The 21,852-nt window shown below is 40.8% G+C and overlaps 3 protein-coding genes and 1 non-coding gene across 6 annotated transcripts; 2 read left to right on the forward strand and 2 right to left on the reverse strand.

The window, feature by feature from the left end:
• Window positions 1-498: 498 nt before the first annotated feature.
• Window positions 499-5,901, forward strand: cct5 (chaperonin containing TCP1, subunit 5 (epsilon)). Its single transcript, XM_061757961.1, has 11 exons — window positions 499-756; window positions 1,114-1,174; window positions 1,287-1,451; window positions 3,288-3,486; window positions 3,586-3,778; window positions 3,868-4,017; window positions 4,094-4,213; window positions 4,816-5,001; window positions 5,081-5,218; window positions 5,334-5,514; window positions 5,603-5,901. Exons 1-11 carry the CDS (start codon window positions 652-654, stop codon window positions 5,728-5,730), a joined length of 1,626 nt encoding a protein of 541 aa, XP_061613945.1. The 5' UTR covers window positions 499-651; the 3' UTR covers window positions 5,731-5,901.
• A 104-nt stretch (window positions 5,902-6,005) lies between these two features.
• Window positions 6,006-8,497, reverse strand: cmbl (carboxymethylenebutenolidase homolog (Pseudomonas)). The gene is made up of 6 exons (XM_061757962.1): window positions 8,342-8,497; window positions 7,913-8,127; window positions 7,530-7,637; window positions 6,920-7,062; window positions 6,419-6,510; window positions 6,006-6,333 (listed from the first exon to the last, which is right to left on the reverse strand). Exons 2-6 carry the CDS (start codon window positions 8,125-8,127, stop codon window positions 6,097-6,099), a joined length of 795 nt encoding a protein of 264 aa, XP_061613946.1. The 5' UTR covers window positions 8,342-8,497; the 3' UTR covers window positions 6,006-6,096.
• Window positions 8,498-8,862: 365 nt separating this feature from the next.
• trnat-agu (transfer RNA threonine (anticodon AGU)) lies at window positions 8,863-8,936 on the reverse strand. The gene has a single exon. It is a non-coding gene; the product is annotated as a tRNA-Thr (tRNA).
• A 173-nt stretch (window positions 8,937-9,109) lies between these two features.
• On the forward strand, window positions 9,110-21,547 carry LOC133470319 (E3 ubiquitin-protein ligase MARCHF6-like). Of its 3 annotated transcripts, none has more exons than XM_061758568.1 (25): window positions 9,110-9,578; window positions 10,390-10,489; window positions 12,441-12,514; window positions 12,864-13,007; window positions 13,148-13,220; window positions 13,365-13,533; window positions 13,654-13,840; window positions 14,293-14,357; window positions 14,442-14,474; window positions 14,882-14,933; window positions 15,803-15,861; window positions 15,958-16,038; window positions 16,121-16,189; window positions 16,400-16,474; window positions 17,554-17,688; window positions 17,769-17,989; window positions 18,175-18,312; window positions 18,397-18,613; window positions 19,323-19,392; window positions 19,595-19,776; window positions 20,079-20,213; window positions 20,348-20,437; window positions 20,541-20,673; window positions 20,817-20,952; window positions 21,060-21,547. In XM_061758568.1, the coding sequence occupies exons 1-25, from the start codon at window positions 9,560-9,562 to the stop codon at window positions 21,145-21,147; spliced, it is 2,745 nt and encodes a 914-aa protein (XP_061614552.1). In that variant the 5' UTR covers window positions 9,110-9,559; the 3' UTR covers window positions 21,148-21,547. The 3 variants fall into 3 exon arrangements, with proteins under 3 accessions (XP_061614552.1, XP_061614554.1, XP_061614553.1); XM_061758570.1 differs by having other exon boundaries at window positions 10,393-10,489; XM_061758569.1 differs by having other exon boundaries at window positions 9,112-9,578; window positions 14,296-14,357.
• Window positions 21,548-21,852: the final 305 nt, after the last annotated feature.

Genomic DNA, 21,852 nt, shown 5'->3' on the forward strand with positions numbered 1-21,852 from the left:
GGAATAACCTTTCACGGGTTAAAAAAAAAAAAAATGAGGGGATTTTTTTTTAAACAATAAATGTTCTGTATTGATAGGACACGCCTGGTGTTGAGAAAAAACGTAAACCTCGTGAAAATCCATTGAGGAGAGAGTTTCGACATAATTTCAATGTCCATGGCCATTGATGGAAACCTCAACCCTTCCAACATGGCCGCCACGTAGGCACGTTGGTTAACGGGACTGCTATCATATCTATCGTATGCTAATATCTATGGTTAATGGGTCTCACGCGAGATTCTTCTTGTGTAATACACGCGAGATGATGGTACACCGCGACCTAAAACGTGATCGGAAGAGCCCACCACAAAACACCACAGTTTGTTTTTATTTGACCTATTTTCTATATTATTTGAACGACTGTTAATACTTCGGAATATTATATTTCAGAATATCCATAATTTTTGTTGGCCACCACTGGATAATGATGTGTCCATTTGGAAAAGTTGAATATTACGACTTGGTCCCGCCCTTCCCGCCCGTGGAATGTTCCAGAAGTCGCCGGCAGATACGTGCGACTTGAAACTCCGCAACGCTGCAAGAGTTCATCTCTCAAACTCATTATTTTTTCAGTGACAAGTCAAATTTCAGTATTTCAGTTCCTTCGTCGACATGTCAACGTTAGGCACGCTTGCCTTCGATGAATATGGAAGGCCATTCATCATCATTAAAGACCAGGATAAGAAGACACGGCTAACGGGCATTGACGCATTGAAGGTACAATGGGCTAGCTAGCGGGCACGTTGGTTAGCATATCACCGATTTGCTTGCAGTAACATGTTCATTAGATCAACTTGATATTCTGTAGCCAATGGTGAAATGCTCTGAATGTTGAAGCTTAAAAAAAAAAAAGCCCACCTCAAGCTAGTTCGATGTTCGCATTTGTTAAAGAGTTGCTACAATGCTAACACGAGGCCCATGTGCTCTAAAGCGGTTGCTGGGTAGAGCTGTGGGCCTTGTCTGTATAGATGCGAATAATTTACAAATTACATCTCATAGTGCTATAAATAAACTTCGCCAAGCATACTCAATTTTAAGTAAACCGTTAACCTGCACATTGTTGTGTGTTTGCAGTCTCATATTATGGCAGCCAAGGCAGTTGCATCAACGCTTAAAACATCTTTGGGACCGAATGGTGCGTATAAACCAAGTTGTTTAAAAAAAAAAAAAAAAAACGATGCCTGATTTTTGGGACACAGTTGATTAGAGTTCCCAACTGAAATATAATGAATGATTTTCGTGACTAGGACTGGACAAGATGATGGTTGACCAGGATGGAGAAGTGACTGTCACCAATGATGGAGCCACTATTCTCAGCATGATGGATGTAGACCATCAGATTGCTAAACTTATGGTGGAGCTATCCAAGTCCCAAGATGATGAGATTGGTGATGGAACCACTGGAGTTGTCGGTACGTGAAAGTAAAATTAGCTACATCTATTATAATGTAATGTCTGCATGGGCTTACTACTAATTTAATAGATCACAACAGTGATTCCCAACCAGGGTGCTGGGGCACACTAGTGTGCCGTGAGAGTTCATCGGGGTGTCATGGGAAATTATCGAATTTCACTTAATTTATCCCCAAAATATTTATTAGCTGCAAATACGTTTGTTCATCCATTTATGCCAGAGACATAGTGAATGGCAGAGCAGGTATATGCTCTTTCATAAGATGGCAAAGGGCTACATTTATTGACTATATATTGACATATATGTACCCAATAAAAGTCGCAACCTGCAGTTAAATATGAGATCTAATGCAAAATTTGTTAGGTCTCGCTAATGAGTAGGACCGAACAATTTTGAAAAATAATCTAATTGCAATAAAACAAATTCAATATTGCCATTGCGATTTAATAAGCAATTTTTTCGCTCCAAGGTCCTCTTGTGTTAACAACCACAAGCAATGAATAAATCTGTATTACAATAAACAATACCAGATTTACTATACATAAACTGTTCTTTCTTATAGGTTATATGTTGGGCTTATGCTAAAATAAAGGCAAATGAAACATGAATTAATATGAAAGACGATAAAATACTTTTTCTAGCAGTCTTGAACGTGTTCACCATGACAACTTAACAAATTTCTGCCACACAATTGTGTACACTATATTATAAATCACACAAACTCAAGTTTAGATTTTTTTTTTAAATGCCAACAAAACTGTGGCTTTACCACTTCAACACGTTCAACTTGTCATGTTTCATGATACGCAAACATATGGACTTTGGTATTGTAGAGAAAATAACTTGCACAAGTATTTCAGCTTTATCTGTCTTATTTTTGATAAGTAGCATTATCTTAAGGTATATGGCCAGGATTCACGAAATGAACACCTCTTCCCCCTCCTCTGCTATTGTATCTAGTCGCACACTTCTAAGAGTAGGAACATAGCTCCGTATTGTTATGTCAAATGGAAGAGACGCATTTAAGGTTTCGAAGTGCCTTGGCAAATGTAGTGTCTGTGAAAGCTACCACACAATGTGATCATGTCTGGCCACATATCTCGACCAATTTATCCTACTGCTGCCGCCGTCTTGGAATCATGTGACCGGACGATGCTTTTTGATTGGCTGCTGCTGAAGCGGGCAATCACAACGGACCCTCCGCAGCAGCGACGCCGCTCAAGTTTTTTATCTCGCAAAAGGAAAAATGTTAAACATGTTATGCCACAACCTAAATCAACAACAAGACCTCATGAGACAGAAAAATGACCGCGCACCTAGCGTGGCCGCTCTCAATGACCCCTAAATTGCGTTATATCACATCGGTATATTATTGCAAAAGCAATTCATCGTTCAGCCCTACTAATGTGTAAGTGTAAGAAAATAACAGCCACTGTGGCCGGAGCAATACTGTAACATATGATTTCTGATTTTTAATTGTACACTTTTTTTAAATGCTTTTTAATGTGTACCGTACTTTTCTGTATCTTGTGTTCTTTTATGTTTTGTTTCCATTGTTATGATGTGAATTGTCCTCCACCTTCTTGGCCAACTCACCCTTGTGATCTTGGTTTTATTTTCTGGTTAAAGAGATTGCTTGCTTGGTTGATTGAGTCATTGATTGATTGATATATACACAAAATCATATTTTCGCCATTAGACCGGTAGTATCAAATGTCTTAACAAGGTAAAATTTTGTTGTCACATGTTAAAGTTTTTGTGCAATTGTATGAAATACTGCAAGAAAAGCATTATAATTCTGTGGTCTGTCACACATTAATTTGTTGTTCTTCAGTACTAGCTGGGGCTCTGCTTGAGCAAGCTGAGCAGCTCCTGGACCGCGGAATCCACCCCATCAGGGTTTCTGACGGTTACGATCAAGCCGCACGTATCGCGATCGAGCAACTCGACAAAATGGCAGAAACCTTCCCCTGCGATCCCAACAACACAGAACCCCTTATTCAGACAGCCATGACAACACTGGGATCTAAAGTGTGAGTCTCCCACACACAAATCAGTGTAGATGTTTGTTTTATGAATTATCATTTTTTCGGGGTGCTAGTCTGCTAAGTTTTTTTTCCCTCATATTTCAGCATCAACCGATGCCACAGGCAGATGGCAGAGATCGCGGTGAATGCTATTCTCACTGTGGCTGACATGGAGAGGAAAGACGTTGACTTTGAACTTATCAAGATGGAGGGTAAGGTGGGAGGCAAGCTGGAGGACACGCAGCTCATCAAGGGTGTCGTTGTCGACAAAGAGTTCAGTCACCCTCAAATGCCAAAGGTCAGAATGTCACTATGTATTATTTGATTGCCAGTGTGACAGCTGCAGAACAACGTGGCTGATTCCGACTTCTCTTTATCGCTACTCAGGTTCTGAAAGATGTTAAAATTGCAATACTCACCTGCCCGTTTGAGCCTCCTAAGCCCAAGACCAAGCATAAGTTGGATGTTACCTCCGTTGAGGATTACAAAGCTCTCCAGAAATATGAGAAGGACAAGTTCGAGGAGATGATCCAACAGGTTAGTTGCCCAAAAAAAGAGCTCTTGATATTCACGTGGTTGAAGCCCCAATAGAAAAACCTCAGTGTTATCCTAGATCAAAAGCAACGGCGCTAACTTGGCCATTTGCCAGTGGGGCTTCGACGACGAAGCCAACCATCTTCTGCTGCAGAACAAGTTACCTGCTGTCCGCTGGGTCGGAGGGCCTGAGATTGAGGTGAGAGACGTGGTGCTTTATTATTAGTTTTTGCTCAAATGATATTACCTGTACTATAAATTCTATCAATGTGTTCACATTGGTCACCGTGTGATGTCATTCAGCAGAAATTTCACACAGAATCGATGTTATGGGCTGATTGAGGGAATATTTATCAGGTCAAGTCACATTTACAGGGTTTCTGCGGATCCTTAATAAATGAAGGCCTTAATTGTTATTTAATATGTAATCTTTAACGAGTAGAACTTCTTAGGTTCTAAAAAATAGTGACTAACAACATGACAGATTTGTAATTAGTGTTTTGCACTTCAGTATAATGGTCATCGTAATGCATTCGTGCAGTACTTAATTTATATCGGGATATAATCTTGAACACACACCTTGTCATAAACTGCTTTCACACTGAATTTCCAGCAAATTAGCACATTAGAGGCATTAACGGTAAAGCTGGGATTTATTTGCAGCCACATAAGGGGACAGTGTAGAGGTGCACTGGTGTTAAATTTGATTAAAGTGGCCTTAAAATTCTTATCTTAAATCATATATTTTTTTAATTGTATTGGGAGTGTGAGTATTCGATGCTTATTATTTTTCCTGTTTAGTTGATAGCCATCGCCACCGGCGGCCGCATTGTTCCGAGGTTCTGTGAGCTGACCCAGGAGAAGCTCGGCACTGCCGGCTTGGTGAAGGAGATCTCCTTCGGCACCACAAAGGATCACATGCTGGTGATCCAGGACTGCAAAAACACCAGGGCTGTGACCATTTTCATCCGTGGAGGCAACAAAATGGTAAATTGCTCATAATTAAGGGTGATGACTTACTGTTTGGATATGACATTTGGTTTATCATCTCCATCTGTTTTACTAGATTATTGATGAGGCCAAGCGTGCACTCCATGATGCTCTTTGTGTAATTCGTAACCTGGTCAGAGATAATCGTGTTGTCTACGGAGGAGGCGCTTCAGAGATTGCTTGTGCTCTGGCCGTCAACCAGGCTGCTGACAAGGTAAATGTCTATCACATTTCCTAAAGGAAATAATGCAGCATTTGGCTCATAGCAATAAATGTTCTTCTCACATTGCATTCTTAATGCTAACATTTTTGTCTTGCCTGACTTCAAGTGCCCATCGTTGGAGCAGTATGCAATGAGGGCATTTGCAGATGCTTTAGAGATAATCCCAATGGCGTTGGCTGAGAACAGCGGCCAAAACCCCATTCAGACCATGACGGAGGTCAGAGCCAGACAGGTCAGAGACAACAACCCGTACCTGGGCATCGACTGCCTGCAAAAGAACACCAACGGTGAGCCGCTACGTGGAATTATGCCTTCATTGCAACACATCTCTTCATACAGTCGTTACTTACTTAAGGTCTTTCTTTTTCAATCTAGACATGAAGCAGCAGCATGTGATCGAGACCCTCATTGGCAAAAAGCAGCAGATCTTGCTGGCCACTCAAGTCGTCAAGATGATCCTCAAGATTGACGACATCCGAAGCCCAGGAGAGTCCGAAGACTGAAGGCCTCACAAGAACACCTGCAGGCTCAGTTCTGCGCTACAATATTGTAACACGTCTGAGCGGCACTTCCCTAGCACTGCGTCCAAACCGCACTGCTTACTGCTATTTATCATTGGATACAACTTCCTGTTCTAGTATCAAAGTTGACATTAAAATGTTGGTCTCTGGAAATGTCTATGTTGTTTTATTTCATGGCACCATTTTGCATACAGTATGTTGAATACTCGGTATCTTAAACAAAAAAAAAAAACAAGTTGTGTTCACCCCAATATAAGTATTTTTTAAAGGTTTTTTTATTTCTGTGCTTTTTAAGCCTTTCGTCCACGTTCAAACTGCAACGATTTTCGAAATTTTCAAGTTACATTCTTAAGGCTTCTGATTGGCTATAAAAAAAAGTGTATGGTTAGTTCCATATGCTGATTTTTCATTTGTTTTGATCAGCCAGTTGATCATGTCAGCTCTGGCTTCCCGAATTCCCGGCTCGTCTGTCGGGTTGATGTCCTCTCTCTTTCGGTTGGCGAACCCATGATTTTGCCCGGGAAAAATCTTCACCTGGTAATCCTTGGTGCATTTCTCCTTCAGCTTTGCTTCAAGACCACTCACCTGAACAGTACAAATTGTCAGTGCTTATATTGCACTTTCTAAAATAATGTTAGGAGGTTATTTATGTTCTTATAAAAATCCATACCTGATCCAGTGGGATTAAATTGTCATTCTCTCCAAAGATAAAAAGAGTCGGGCTCTTAAGATCATACTTGTCTTCTCCTTCACGGATGATCCCTGCAGGATATTATGAGCTACATTACTCTCATAACCTTTTGAGCTTTAAATTTTACAACATGCTTGTTGAATTATAGACAATCGTGTTAGTGCGACGGTCACTATTGCACAACATCCATTTTCTGAGCCGCTTCTCCTCACAAGGGTCGCGGGCGTGCTGGAGCCTATCCCAGCTATCATCGGGCAGGAGGCGGGGTACACCCTGAACTGGTTGCTAGCCAATCGCAGGGCATACAAACATAGGCGCTCACATTCACACCTATGGGCAATTTAGAGACTTCAATTAACATCCCATGCATGTTTTTGGGAAGTGGGAGGAAACCGGAGTGCCCGGAGAAAACCCACGGTCCTCAGAACTGTGAGGCTGACGGTCTAACCAGTCGGCCGCCTGTTGCACAACATGACATACCATAAAATGACACTCCAGCTTTCACCTCAGAGTTGTTCAGGGCCAGATAATGTGTGGCAATCCCTCCCCAACAGAATCCTACCACGCCTATGCGTTTGGCACCACATTGCTCCTTCAAGAACCTCAACAGTGGTTCCACCTCTCTGGAAGGCAAATGTTAGTGGGTTAAGGTCACCAGCAAGACTTTCACGCAACCTATGTATTTGCACACCACGGTACTCTAATATCTTTCCTGTCTGCATGTGGGATTCTGTGATGTGCAACACAAAATATACAAGCTCCCTGAGGGCTCGTAATCAGTAAAACAAATGAAATGAAATTAATAATAGAAATGTACCTCATGTAAATGTGCCTCCGAGTGGCTTTGAGAAATATATATAGTATCTCAGCTCTAAGTGCTATGATCTTCCAGGGATTTCCACTTTTGTAGCATTTCGCTAGGTTTTGACATTTGGGGGTGGCTTAGCCCCCCTAAAGACTTTGTCGACAGGGAAAGCAATATCTGTTTAGGGGGTCTGGAGATTGGTTTTAGGGGGGCTTGGACTATTCATAAAAGACCTTGCGACAGCACTGATTATTTTCACAATAAAACTGCGATGTTAGTTTTTACTTGTTGATGTTGGTCGGCTTTTTGTCTTCGAGCCATGCCGTAAATGTGGACCAGTCATGTGTTGGGCTCCACGGCTCCTTTCCGAGGAAGAAATCTGGGCAAACAGCCCTGCATAGAGCAAATGATAGGCAGATGTAATCAAAACCTGATGAAGATGAGCAAAACCTTCACATTAGGGATGGGGAACCACGTGTCATCCAATATTTCATTTTCATTTCAAAATATTATAAAGTAAAATGCAAACAACAAATGTCACTTGGTTTTTTGACATTTATTTTTCAGTATGGTTAAATAAATGTGTGACCGTGGGCTCCCCCTAGTTAGTATTATCCTTAGTATATTCATATATATTTAGTTAGTTAATAAACATGCATCGAACACACATGTATCCATTGGCAGCCAGCATATCAGCTATGTATCTGGTGTTAGGAAGCTGCCACCCAAATATGTCTTGGATGACAATTATGGCCTTGTCAGATGCTGTCTTTGGCTTCACTAAATATGCTTTGAAGTGCTCGATCTGGACCTCCTGGCCGAGACCCCCATACTCCATTCGATCCCCAATATCGCAGGGACATGGTCTCGCCTCGTTCGCCATCTGTATACACACGGTCAGGCGCACACACACACACACACGACTGGTCAGTTGGACACTGACCTAGGAAATAACCGTGCAGCAATCACCAGCTGTTTCCAAAATAACAGAAAGAAGGAAACACGTTGCTTTTACATTTAAAGCCATTGCAGGTCTCACGAATACAACAACAAAAACGGCAAACTGTCGACGATGCAAACGAGTGTGTCAAACGTACCGTTGTTGTTCCCCAGCAAGGAAAGTACAGAACGAAGAGTCTTGCGCAGTTTGCGACGAGGAGTTTGTGATCGGGTATCGGCAATTGTATCTGCCTGCAGTGTGCAGCCTCTCCGTCTGGTTACGCCCACTAGTATGGTTACGCCTCTCCGTGTGGTTACGCCCACTCGTATGCTTACGCCTCTTCGTGTGGTTACGCCTCTTTACAATGTTACGCCTCCTTCCTTCATGCTGCAGACAGACGCCTCTCGGTATCGGCAGATATTCCTGTCAGAACTTTCAAAATAAAAGCTTACTTGTAGTAAACCAGGACGATGAGAAAATACCGTACTGTAATACATAAATCTTCCAGAAATATATATACTATGATATATATATATATATATATAATATATATACTGAATCGGAGACTATGCGAGATAGTTATCGAACGAACCCATACATTAACACGTATGGGCGATTATTTTTTTTTAACAAAGAAAGCTTTTAAGTGAGGCTCTGACTGTTTATTGAGTTCTGAAAAGGCACCGCTGGGATTCGAACCCAGGATCTCCTGTTTACTAGACAGGCGCTTTAACCATCTAAGGCACGGCGCCTATAGTCACCACGCAGAAGAGCTGCTTAATTCCAATAATACAACATATAACCGATGCACCATTTTCAACACGTACAAGAGAAAGCGATAGCAACGGGTTTGAATCAAAGGATTTAACGTGCTTGTTATACATCTACGCCCCGATACACTAGACGGCGGTGTGAAGGCGTCGAGCTCGCTTTAAACTAACTTATTTTAATAAGGAAGAAGACGGGAGAGAGGGGGAAAATGTGACATGAGCTCAAGCCCATAGCGCATGCGTTAGTAGGCTTTCGCTGTTTGTCTCTTGCGTTTTAACAACTGTCATTACAACCATACAGGATGCGGTGGTTCTCGTGTTCATTGTGAGGGAGGTGGGAAGCCAACGGGAAATTATAGCAACGTCGAACGTTTTTTTTGTTTGTTTTTTGCCCGTCAATATTGGACACGGCGGAGAAGGCGCCGAGAGTTTCCGTCTTGCTGGGAAACCATTTTATGATTGCCAATGCATTGTGACCCATAAGGTTAACGTTGGATTCGTCTCGCTAGCTTCACTTGGCTAGCTTAGCTATTTGGTCCGTCGTTGATGGGTTCGCTGAACGAGCTACACTTGGAAGAAACAGCGACTGTTGCTTCGTGAACAACATGGACGCCACTGAAGAAGGTAAACAGAGGTGTCTCGTCTTAGTTAGCGTTACTTAGCTGGAGGTCGGAGCGATTTGTAAAGCGCATCAGTAAGAACCACACCAAGCTGAGCTGGCCTGCTCGTGCTTACGGGCTAACATTCTAGCTTATCGACGTATCATTGCAGTGTCGAGCTAATTGAGGATACTAACTCAATGCACGGTCGCGTGTATCAGATGGAAAGTAAGTTTTATCATTGTATAGACAGAACTTATTATAACTGGATATGCATGTATACCTAATGAATGGTCGGGTCACTGGATATTCTTTTAGACATTTCTCAATCCCTATACCTGTACAGTGTGGTCTGCATTATTTATTACCCATCCGTGTTACGCTGTAGGGCGGGGGTCACTAATCTTTTTGAAACAGAGCTACTTCTTTGGAACGGAGTGATTAATGTGAAGGGCTACTTGTTCGGTACACACCTCATTTCTTGCAGTAATTGTCAACAAGGTAGGAAACAGATGCATTTGAATGTGGAATATTATTTCTATAAATGTCCACGTGTAGATTTTTTAAATGATCATCGCACCAATATTCCTAGGAAATCACAATATCGCATCACTAGTGAGCTATTTTTAGAACAGGCTCACGGACGACTCATGTGACCATTGGGGGCGACCTCATACCCCTGGGCACTGTGAAAATGACCTCTGGTCTAGGCAAAGAGCTAAATTATTACCCCCCTGTTTCTTTTTTTCTTGATCATTGTTTTTGACTCTGGTATCGAAAGTAATTAACCTGTCTCAATTTTATGTGATCTGTGTGTGTGACGTATGCACTATCAGCAGATATTTGTCGTGTCTGCCGCTCCGAGGGGACCCCAGAAAAGCCCCTGTATCACCCTTGTGTTTGCACCGGGAGCATTAAGTTCATTCACCAAGAATGGTAAGTGACAGAAATCAATACCCAATAAAAAATGTGCCAAATCAATCAAAAGACAAATTTATCAGGGACAGACGCAGATGCACACATGCGTAGCAAAGCAAAGACATGCCAACAACATATGCAGTTAACAATAATAGTTATTGGCCATTTTTTGATTTACGGTGATTATTTTTTTGTTGTTGTTAATTTCATGAATGGGTAAGACGTGTTCAGTGATAGAATGTTAAAAAAAAAAGCTATTTTCATAATTTTTTCATTTTGACAAAAGTTCAATGTCAAAAATAATTCATATTCTTTTTCAATACATGCTGCATATACAATGATCTAAAATGTACAGTGGTACCTTGACTTAAGAGTGCCCCAGTTGCTTAGTCGATGTTTTGTGCTGTAAGCCAAAATTTAATTTACAAACAAGATCCAAACTTACGTTCAGCCACAGTTGCCAATGCAACTTCAACCATTTATTGAATGGGACAAACAGTCAAATACAAAAATACAAAATGAAACCACTCACAAGGAGCATGGAGCAGACGCTCACACTGAACTAAGCAAGAGGTAAACAGCCAACCAGACTGACACCAGTGTGTGTGTGACATTACATTACATATTTATTACACTTGATAAAACAAGTTTATTTTGTTTCGTTCAAGTGCTAAAATATTAATTAGCTGCAGCCATACATTCAACTCACCTGTTACATTGTCACATTTCTATTGTTTAAAAAAAAAAAAAAAAAAAAACCTTGCTTGGGGTGCCTGTGCATTTAACCTGCAAAAAAATGCTCCTCAAAATTAAAAAGTTGCTCCTTAGATGAAGAAATGATGAGCAAAACTGCTCCTCAAAGAATAAAAAAATATTTACAAAGAGAAAAAATCCATCCATCCATGCATTTTCTGATCGTCCTGACAAATAAAACGATGAATTGGCCAGGCCCTAATCCGAACGGTGAAAATGTTGGGCCATATTTTGTGCAGTTGAGATATTTACATGCAATTGTCATGTTCCGCCTTAGGTTGTCAATAAGTTGCTCAGAAAATCACTTTGAACATTTACACATGCAGTTCCAGTATGTTTAACAATAGGAAACACTGTGCACAAGTTTTCAAAGGCTTATTTAAAACATGCATCAAAGCAACACAACGAAAATGCAGGTCTCAATTTGACAACAGTCGAGAGCCACTGTTTTAGATAATATTTCACTTGGGTTATTTTTAGTGTCATTAGTCAAGGATTTGTGTTTCCCTTGGATGTTTAAGCCATTAGTTAATGATCAGATCAGGTTTATGGTCAGATTACTACATAGCAGTCGAGTGTGAACTCCCGACAGGATTTTCCCTTTTTTGTAAGGAATTTTGTTATGTCAGACCAGCTAATGGGATCTCTCAGAGGAATAGGGTTGAACATTTTTGTTGTTGTCGGTCACAGCCAACATAACAGACAAATGGTCAGTGAACAGGTTTTCTCTCTCCATCTCTTATGGACTAGATGCCTCTTATATTATAGATTAGAGGTTTGGAATAGTCAATGTGAAAGTAAAATCAACCCAAGCGTATTGTGTTGTATTCTCATTGTGTCCTGTCCGCCACGGCGGGGTACGCGGGTGGATATCCCCTGTATAGAGGAAAAGAGCCTGGATGTTTCTGGGCAGTTTTTGAATCCCACCATGCGTGTTTGTGACTTTAAGTCACCCCACTAGAACAACTAACAGTAGAATAAAAAATTTTTTAATGATGTTTTCCAGTTCAAATGCAAATAAACTCATCCAACATTCCTAGTCATATTTAACGTGGTAGATGTACGTTTAATGCCAGTTCAGAACGGCACTAATTTACTGGCAATTGAAGTTTTCTACACATAAAAGAAGACATTGTGTGACATCTGTATTTTTAATTTCTGTAACGTGACATAATGCTTGAATGCTCATTTTCACCTTCAAAATGTTGCTTTACAGTTTGGTCCAGTGGCTGAAACACAGTAGGAAGGAGTATTGTGAATTATGCAAGCACAGATTTGCATTCACGCCAAGTAAGTGCTCGTTCTCTTAATAGAGTAGCTTGTCTACTTTGGTGTATGAAGCAACCTCATGTTCCTCATAAATGTGGCTGTATGTCTATTTGATCCATTTTAACATAACTATGGAAATTAATTTTTTTGTTTATGCACATTTTTAAACAGTCAAGTTATGGACAATACCTAAAATTCATAAAAATGGTTTGGGTTATTCCCTTAAATTGTTTGTAACAACAAGTAATTATCTGACAGAATAGTTTGCTGTCAATATCTTGCAATACATAAGTCCAATAATTCTAATAATAAATTTAGTAACTTTTACTTCTGGATATTTGTATATCTAATCATTCTGTACCTTCTACAGTCTACTCCCCAGACATGCCGTCACGTCTGCCCATTCAGGACATTTGTGCCGGCCTGCTGACAAGCGTGGGCACGGCCATCCGCTATTGGTTCCATTACACACTGGTGGCTTTTGCTTGGCTTGGTGTGGTTCCTCTCACTGCGTGTGAGTATTTAATGTAGACGGTGCATCCATGTTCGCCTGGCCATGCGCCACTCGAAATACTGTGGCTAAGAATGAAGAGAGCGACCACGCCTTTACATATTAGCTAACTGTAGATGATTACCTTTTTCCACCTGTTTCAGGTCGCATCTACAAGTGTCTTTTTACTGGCTCTGTGAGCTCACTTCTGACACTGCCATTGGACATGCTCTCCACGTGAGTGATGATCACTATAACAGCACTTTGCAGAAGCATCTATACACTAGCAGTAACACCAAAGCCGTCATATTTTCTTCATGCCTTTCTAAGGAAAAACCGGTGTGTAATTGTTTCTTTCGTTGTTTTTTTGCCTTCCTGCAGCGAGAACCTGCTAGCTGACTGTCTACAGGGCTGCTTTGTGGTTACCTGCACTCTGTGTGCATTTATTAGCCTGGTGTGGCTCAGAGAGCAGATAGTCCATGGCGGCGCCCCACAGTGGTTAGAGCAGCACCAGCCTGCGCCACCCAATGGAGCTGGACAAGCCAATGAGGTGACTTTCCTCACGGTTGATTTGATTTGTTTTCAAGTTGATGTGTTAATGTAGTAATGTCTTTTTAAATAATTTGCAGTATTCGGTATTCTTGTAAAATCCACCTTTATGTCCCTTCAGGCACAAGCGGCGGGCCCAGGAGCAGCAAATGAGCCCCCTGCTGACCAACCAGCCCCTGCAGAGCCACCAGCCCAGAATGAGGCAGAGCCAGAGCCCCCTGACCCACCAGAGCAGGGAGACGACCCCGAGCTGGAAGAAGAGGAGGGGGTTGCTGCTGAAGATGCTGACCCCAACAATGGAGGCCAAGGTCAGAGTGCAAGTTTATTTCCAGAGCCATTTGATATGATATGAATGCATGTTTGGTGGCAAACGTGCTAGCAATATCAATTGGGACAAATTCTTTACATTTAATAGGTTTTTCTTATTTTGTTTTTATTTGGGCTGGCTGTGGCTCAGTTGGTAGAGTGGGTTGTCTAGTGACCGAAGGGTCGCCGGTTTGAATCCCACCTCTGACTGTCCACTATCGAAGTGTCCCTGAGCAATACACTGAACCCTAATTTGCTCCCAGTGTGCCTGGCAGCTCCTTGCATGGCAGCAGCTGCCCATTGGTGTATGAATGTGTGCGTGAATGGGTGAATTTGAGGCTTTGTAAAGCGCTTTGTGCACTGTATGGTGTAGCTAAAGCTCTATATAAGTGCAATACATTTATTCTTCATTACCGGCTATCCAGTGTTATCTTAAATATTGAAATATATTCAGCAGATGACATGAACTGGAATGCTTTGGAATGGGACCGAGCGGCCGAAGAGCTCACCTGGGAAAGGGTAACTTTGCATTATATTACACTGCACGTTTTACGAAATTATATTGTTTAAAAAGCACTTCACTCAAATTATGTTCATTTGTAGATGCTTGGCTTGGATGGATCGCTGGTTTTTCTGGTAGGTTTGATCCATATTCCCTAATGTAGTGATTCCCAACCACTCTACTGTGGCACAATAATGTACTGTAAGAGATCATCAGTTGTGCCACAGGAAATTATCCAATTTCACTGTATTGGTCCAAAAATGAAAATTTTAATTTATTTACTACAAATATTGTATCTTTGTTCATCTGTGTATACATGCAACACAAAGCGATGGGCTGAACAATTAAATGCTTTTCCACTGGCACTGCACATCCTCATTATTTCAGTATTTGTCACATTCTTGGTGGTGGTGTGCTGTGAGATTTTTTTCAAATGTAAAATATGTCTTGACTAAGTAAAGGTTTGAAATCACTGCCCTAGTGACAAGTAGTTTTACATTCAGAATCTTCCTACTTCATGGCTGCTGTGTTTGTCCTGTAGGAGCATGTATTTTGGGTGGTGTCTCTCAACACACTCTTCATCTTGGTGTTTGGTAAGTACAAGGGTCACCATCACTACAAGTGCATTTTATCTTCTCATTAGAACCACTTTGTCCCACGCACTCCTGTGCTAACTATAGTGTGTGTAATAAGTAGTTGAATGATACAAAATGAAAATAAATTAAAAAAAACCACATGGTTTTATTGTCTACAAGTTTTTTAATAGAACATTTTGTTCGTTACGTTCTATTTTCATAATCATATTGAGCATTTTGCGTGTGTCCCTGGAATTGCTGACCACACTGTCATCATGGGGTAACTGCCCCTTTAAGAATCCCTCTGCTGTGCTGATGTTTTCAGTAAGATTATCACAAATATTTTGTCTTTTGTCAATGGAGGCTGTAACATTGGATAGTTGGAGAATAAATATTTACACTTATGTTTTGTAATTTTCATTATCTTATGTGTGTAGTTGGCTGTTGTCATGCTTAACATGGTAACTTTGTCATGGAGAAATATCAATTGAAGCATTTTTCTGAAATTCAAAATACATTTGTTAAACAGTACACAGTCAGCTTGCTAACTGAATCATGTTGCTGAGTGAGGGTACGCCATCATGTGCTCATTAAATTTTAGCATTAGCCAAATATGCAATGTATGTACATTGTCTGCTAGCAGTTAATTTCTAAAAAGTGCGGGAGCTTGACCAATGTACATCTCTAACAGTATAACATTTATTTCATACAATGAATAGGAAGTCCAATGGAAAATCTCACTTCTTCGGCGCAATGAGGAAGTCTGAAAGTCAACTTATGGAGATAGTGACTCACACATTAAACTCTGATGTAGTCTTGTGTCCATTGCAAATATTACTATATTATATGTAAAGTCTTTGTGTACCCTCTAATCTCTCCTCTGACAGCATTTTGTCCCTACCACATTGGACATTTCTCTGTCGTGGGTCTTGGCTTTGAGGAATATGTAAGACATTGTTTACATAACCTAAATAAAAATGTTTTGTCTGTATTATTTAGGGTGTGCATCTGTTTTGACTTTTTTTTTAATATATTGTTTTAGGTTCAAGCTTCCCATTTCGAAGGATTAATTACAACCATTGTTGGCTACATACTGCTGGCCATGACACTTATACTGTGTCATGTATCCTTTCGCTGCACATGCACAATGCATATTAAAGATTTTTATGAGTTTCTGGTGTTGATCCTGAACAAGAATGTTGTAGGGATTGGCTGCTCTGGTCCGGTTTCAGCGCTCCCGACGTCTCTTAGGAGTCTGTTACATCGTTGTCAAGGTAACCTGTTAGAATGCATTTGCTCTTTTTCACTCGTAGAGACATGCAGTATTTCTCATCTGCGAATCAATGTCTGAATATACCTCAGAATCCTACACAGAAAATATAAATTAATAAACTATTTTTTTTGCAGAATGAAGAGATTGTCCTTATTCCGATTAACATTCTTCATTATTTCATTTCAATGTTGACATTGACTGTCGGTTATAGGTCTCCCTCCTGGTTGTCGTGGAGATAGGTGTTTTTCCGCTGATCTGTGGCTGGTGGCTTGACATCTGCTCCCTAGTAAGAATCTTTCTCTCCTTTGTTCAGCACATTCATCATTGTGTTTAACCACACCGCACACAATAATTGAAGTGGCACAGTCCTGTTTTTTTCTTTCTTTTTCTTTGTTTTTCTGTACAATTCAGCTCTATAAAGATATAACCTGGAAGGACCTGTTGCATTATGGATCAGCTACAACTTTTTATTCTTTGGCTTGTCAATTGGGTTGTAAATATTGACATTGTTTCTTTCATACATAAAACTGGCTTTGTCATTTGCATTGTAGCACTGCGAGCAATCCTTTTTTCAAAAGTTCAAGGGAAATAATCTATATTTTTTTAATGTTGTCCTGCAGTAAACTGGGGTTAAAAAAGTATGATTCCTCATGTTGGTACAACATTGCCATGGCTGTGTGGAATCGGATGTCTTTTATCTTTCAACAATTTGTCATAAATAGAATGTCGGTTCTAGCCCTTGGCAAAGCAAAACACTGGAGCTGGATTGAAAATGTGCAATGTCTAAAATAGACGTTATTTTTAGCGATGAATAAACTGCATTCACAAGGGAATACTGACACTTTTTTTTTTTTTTATTACTGGACCCATATGGTAGTGTTTACCAACCTTTATTGAGTCACATATTTTACATTACCAAAATCTGACAGCACCACACCAAATAAACGTATACACAGTGTATATGTATAGTAAATATAGAAGTGTGACTGAAATAATCTTACCTCAATTTACTCACAACTTCTACGCTTTTTTTAGTTGGATGGAAGTTTATTCTGTTGTATTACTGGCAAGAGGTGGATCTACAGGTTGGTAGCAACTACTGCCATCTAGTGGAAGAGCATTTAAGTTTTCTGCCTGTCACGATACTTAACTGTATGTCGGTGGCTTAGATGGAGGAACTAAGCTAAACTATTTGCACTAAATAAATAAACATTTTTGAACCACTTAAGAGAATTAGGGTAGAGTCCCGGCAGACACCTAATGAGCTCTCACAGCACACTAATGTACTGCGTCACAGTGTTAGGAAGTTACTGAAATACTGACTTTGAATAATTGTTCACCTTTTATCAACCTTTTAACTTGCAGGAGATGTTTGATGCCTCTCTGAAAGATCGTGAGATGAGTTTCAAATCAGCACCTGGTACCACCATGTTCCTGCACTGGCTCGTCGGGATGGTCTACGTCTTTTACTTTGCTTCTTTCATTCTTCTTTTAAGAGAGGTTCGCCCGTTTGCAGGAGGTTAGTTTTGGCCAGTGAAAGAATAGCATTTGTTAATTTTTTTTTTTTCTTTTTCATTCAGGTGCTGAGGCCTGGAGTGCTGTGGTTTCTGAGAAACCTCAATGACCCAGATTTTAACCCCGTGCAGGAGATGATTCACCTTCCTATCTACAGACACCTGCGGCGGTTCATTCTGTCGGTGGTGGTGTTTGGTTCCATTGTGTTGTTAATGCTGTGGCTGCCCATCAGGTTGATTAAACTACTGATGCCCACCTTCCTGCCATACAATGTCATGCTCTACAGGTAAACAGCAGAATACAACTTTGTTGCACTGTTTTTCTTTTAGAAAAATATATTTTTGTATTGCCAGAGGGGAAAATTCTGTTTGTTTTGAATAGATTTTAAGATGTTGAACTGCAACTACTGGGCTTTCTATACGCACCTCCATACATTGTTGAATTGGCCTTTTCTGAACCTTTCTCCCTCAGTGATGCACCAGTCAGCGAGCTGTCTTTGGAGCTATTATTACTTCAGGTCGTGCTGCCAGCTTTATTGGAGCAAGGGCATACCCGCCAGTGGCTCAAAGGCTTAGTCAGGGCCTGGACAGTCAGTGCTGGATATTTATTGTAAGTCCCAAAGCCAGTGTCACGCTTTAATGCACTTTGCACCTTTTAATTTCAACTATGATTTGTTCATCTGTGCCATCACAGAGATCTCCACTCTTACCTCCTCGGGGAGCAAGAGGACATTGACGCTAACCAGCCCGTGAACAACAACAACAACCCTCCCCCTGGACACCATAACAACAATAACAACCCACCACCAGCTGTTGGCGAGGGGCTGCATGCGGCACACCAGGCCATCTTGCAGCAGGGCGGACCAGTGGGCTTCCAGCCTTACCACAGACCTCTCCGCTTCCCATTCAGAGTAAGATGATCCCATTTTTCCTGTTTTTCTGTGCCGCTGCATATCTGTAGTAGTTCCTCTATAATTAAGACAAGAAAAAACATTAAAAAGAAAAATGGCAAATTTAACCTTGACTGAAGTTTTGTAAGGGAGAGCGACAACCTCCTTGTAATTTTCCTTAAAATTCACAAGGATGTGGCTCCCAGTGGAGAAGCTTGTAAAGTATTTTTAGTTGATTTAAGTAGTGTTGGGAAAGTTCATTTTTTTAGGCTATTTCAAAGTTCAGTTCACCATTCCAAAAATGAACTACTTTATAGTCCCCCTAACCCCCCCAAATATGTTGCTGATAGGCAGTGTCCCTGAACGTATCTTGCGCACACAGGCCGCTGCATGAATGGCGGTTGCCAAATACGACGTTCATCCCTAACATATGAAGGCTCGTATATGGTGTGTTCAGACGGGTTTTGTCCTGTAAGGCTACAAAACCAGGCACTCTTGAATGAAATTGAACTATTGCTCAAAAACTTTCACAGATGTCAGAATGAGCGCGTTCTCAAAAACATTCATCAGGCAAAAATGAACTAAGTTAAGACCACGTTCGCCCAAAATATGAACTAGTTCATGACCTTTGGTTCATTGAACTCGTTTAGGTACAACACTGGATTTAAGTGGGTGCAATTTGTCTATACTTGAGGCATTTATGCTAAAACATTGCTCCTCTTTCCTCTAGATTGTCCTACTGATAGCATTTATGTGCATCACCCTGCTGGTGGCCAGCCTTGTGTGTCTGACACTACCAGGTGAGAGAGATAGCACGACTTCCATTTTTTTCCTACTGCGCACCCACTGACCACAATTAAAAGTTCTGTCTATTTACAGACTTGTGTGATTTTTTTAAAAAATATTTATTTATTGCAGGTCTATATTTAACTCAAATAGCAATTCACCATTTTCTCAGCCAAATAATTTTGAGATATACATTTTTATCTTTTCTTTTGTCAGTGTTCACTGGACGCTGGCTGATGTCCTTCTGGACTGGAAGCTCCAAAATTCATGAGTTGTACACGGCGGCATGCGGCTTGTATGTATGCTGGTTGTCCATTCGCGGAGTCACTGTGCTGCTGGCTTGGATGCCCCAGGGACGCACTGTCATTGTGCACAAAGTTCAGGAGTGGACGTTCATGGTAGGTGTTAGGAAGGAGCCTCTTTCATTTAATCAAAATTAGTCACCTGAGTCTCATGATAATTACTGCTTCCCCAGCATTAGACACTCAAGATATGGGTTATTGTGCTTGATTCTATCAGCAGAAATGTTTTTTCTCCCCCCCCCCCCCCCCCCCCTCCCCCCATCTAAAATCCAGTAATATATCTACATTGTCCTTGTAGTTAGTCTATCCCAGCCCTGGATTTGCTTAACTTGCCTGTAATAGCCATAATTGTCACTGCCTTGTTTGCTCATCCATCTTAAAATGACATGTTTGTGCAGATCCTTAAAACCCTGGTTGTTGCTCTGCTGGTTGCTGGAGTCATCCCACTGTTGTTGGGTCTGCTGTTTGAGCTGGTCATTGTGGCTCCACTCAGGGTACCGCTGGATCAAACCCCCCTCTTCTACCCCTGGCAGGTAGTTTCCCTCACATGATTAATAAAGCATATCTATCAATCATCTCTGATCTTTTTTTTGTTGTTGTTGTTATTTTGGAGCAGAGCATCATGAGTATCCTGTGAATCATTCAAGGGGTTTTCTCTTGTCTGCAGGATTGGGCTCTTGGAGTGCTTCATGCCAAAATCATCGCAGCCATTACCCTGATGGGTCCTCAGTGGTGGCTGAAGACCGTTATTGAACAGGTAAATGTTTTTACTGTTATTAGAGAATCAGGTTTTTAATCAATAGTATTGTGTCACTATAGCAATTATGTTGCATTTGTACTTATTTGCTATTATCCCCCAGGTGTACGCCAATGGAATTCGCAACATTGATCTTCATTTCATCATTCGTAAACTGGCAGCACCAGTCATCTCAGTCCTGCTGCTGTCCCTGTGTGTGCCCTATGTGATTGCGGCCGGCGTGGTGCCTGCTGTTGGTGAGTGTTTGACCACTTCGACATCCTTTACCCACTTGAGTCGAATAAATTTATTCAGCACATACTGTATTCTTCCTTTCCTTTATTGCTGTTTTTTCTCATATGATGTTATTCTATGTTAAACAAATGTGTTACTTCCATAGGGGTGACCCCAGAGATGGAAATTCTAATCCAAAGGAGAATCTACCCATTCCTCTTGATGGTGGTCTCACTTATCGGCATCCTGTCCTTCCAAATGCGACAATTCAAACGCCTTTATGAGCACATCAAGAATGACAAGTAAGGATGTTTTTATTGTAGTAAGTAGCATGCTTTTTTATGTATCGTTTGTGTGTTCAGTGTTGACATTTGAATAGTAAATCTAATAAAATCATTTTTGTGTGCAGGTACCTGGTTGGCCAAAGACTTGTCAACTATGAAAGGAAAGCAGGACGAGCAAGCTCGGTCCCCCCCTCAAACCCTATCATAGAATAGATTTTCACCACCTACAAGACACCCCCCTCCCCCCTTTGATTTGATCAGTCACTTGGACTGTAATCATTTTAAAATTTCCCTTGGATCTTGGTGGATTTCATGGATGTTATTCAGTTCCCTGATTTCCATTAATGCCTATTACAGTTGGGAAGGGAAACATGTATTATAATCATGGGACAGCAAAGTAATCTCCTCAGACAGAGTAAGTGCGAGAGGGAGGGTTTTGATTTGACTTTTTATCTGTCGTTCTCGCCATGCTTTGTAAAGTGCTGCCTGATAATTGTACATCTGTAAATACTTTGAATGCAGATTTTGTCTTTAAAAAAGAAGACATGGATTAATGCGATGACCATTGTACATCTGAAAAGTGTATGTATAATTTATTAAATCAAACCAGCAATTTCTTGTTTATTTTTATGACAGAGATTTTTTGTGAGTGTAATTATGATTTGCTGAGAAGAAAACAAACATACCTGAATTATTTTTCTGTCGCTGAATGTTCAATATGTGCTGGTGGTGGTGTTTCCTTATGTGCAGAGAATCAGAGAAAAAAATATACATTTCTCTACAGAGAGTAACTCTTTCCTTACTGGCAGTTTTAAAGTGTGCCCTTTGCCGAAGGAGAAAAGGGGAAGCTTTGGTAATGCAGGTATTTAATTTCAACGGAGTTGACCATAAGGAATCAAAAGTTCGACCATGACAGAC

This window comes from Phyllopteryx taeniolatus, chromosome 20 (genome assembly GCF_024500385.1).
Source record: "Phyllopteryx taeniolatus isolate TA_2022b chromosome 20, UOR_Ptae_1.2, whole genome shotgun sequence".
NCBI lineage: Eukaryota > Metazoa > Chordata > Actinopteri > Syngnathiformes > Syngnathidae > Phyllopteryx > Phyllopteryx taeniolatus.

What these genes read in the sequence shown, in the direction of transcription:
- LOC133470319 (XM_061758568.1), top strand. An exon ending in ATGGATCGCTGGTTTTTCTG is followed by an intron (nt 14,475 to 14,881) that starts GTAGGTTTGATC and finishes TTTGTCCTGTAG; the next exon opens with GAGCATGTATTTTGGGTGGT. An exon ending in TGACACTTATACTGTGTCAT is followed by an intron (nt 16,039 to 16,120) that starts GTATCCTTTCGC and finishes AGAATGTTGTAG; the next exon opens with GGATTGGCTGCTCTGGTCCG.
- cmbl (XM_061757962.1), bottom strand. Translation starts at nt 8,127, where the DNA reads ATGGCGAACGAGGCGAGACCATGTCCCTGCGATATTGGGGATCGAATG. An exon ending in CTGGCTGCCAATGGATACAT is followed by an intron (nt 7,638 to 7,912) that starts GTGTGTTCGATG and finishes TGCTCTATGCAG; the next exon opens with GGCTGTTTGCCCAGATTTCT. An exon ending in ATTTAATCCCACTGGATCAG is followed by an intron (nt 6,334 to 6,418) that starts GTATGGATTTTT and finishes TGTACTGTTCAG; the next exon opens with GTGAGTGGTCTTGAAGCAAA.
- cct5 (XM_061757961.1), top strand. Translation starts at nt 652, where the DNA reads ATGTCAACGTTAGGCACGCTTGCCTTCGATGAATATGGAAGGCCATTC. An exon ending in TCGAGGAGATGATCCAACAG is followed by an intron (nt 4,018 to 4,093) that starts GTTAGTTGCCCA and finishes GTGTTATCCTAG; the next exon opens with ATCAAAAGCAACGGCGCTAA. An exon ending in TCAACCAGGCTGCTGACAAG is followed by an intron (nt 5,219 to 5,333) that starts GTAAATGTCTAT and finishes CCTGACTTCAAG; the next exon opens with TGCCCATCGTTGGAGCAGTA.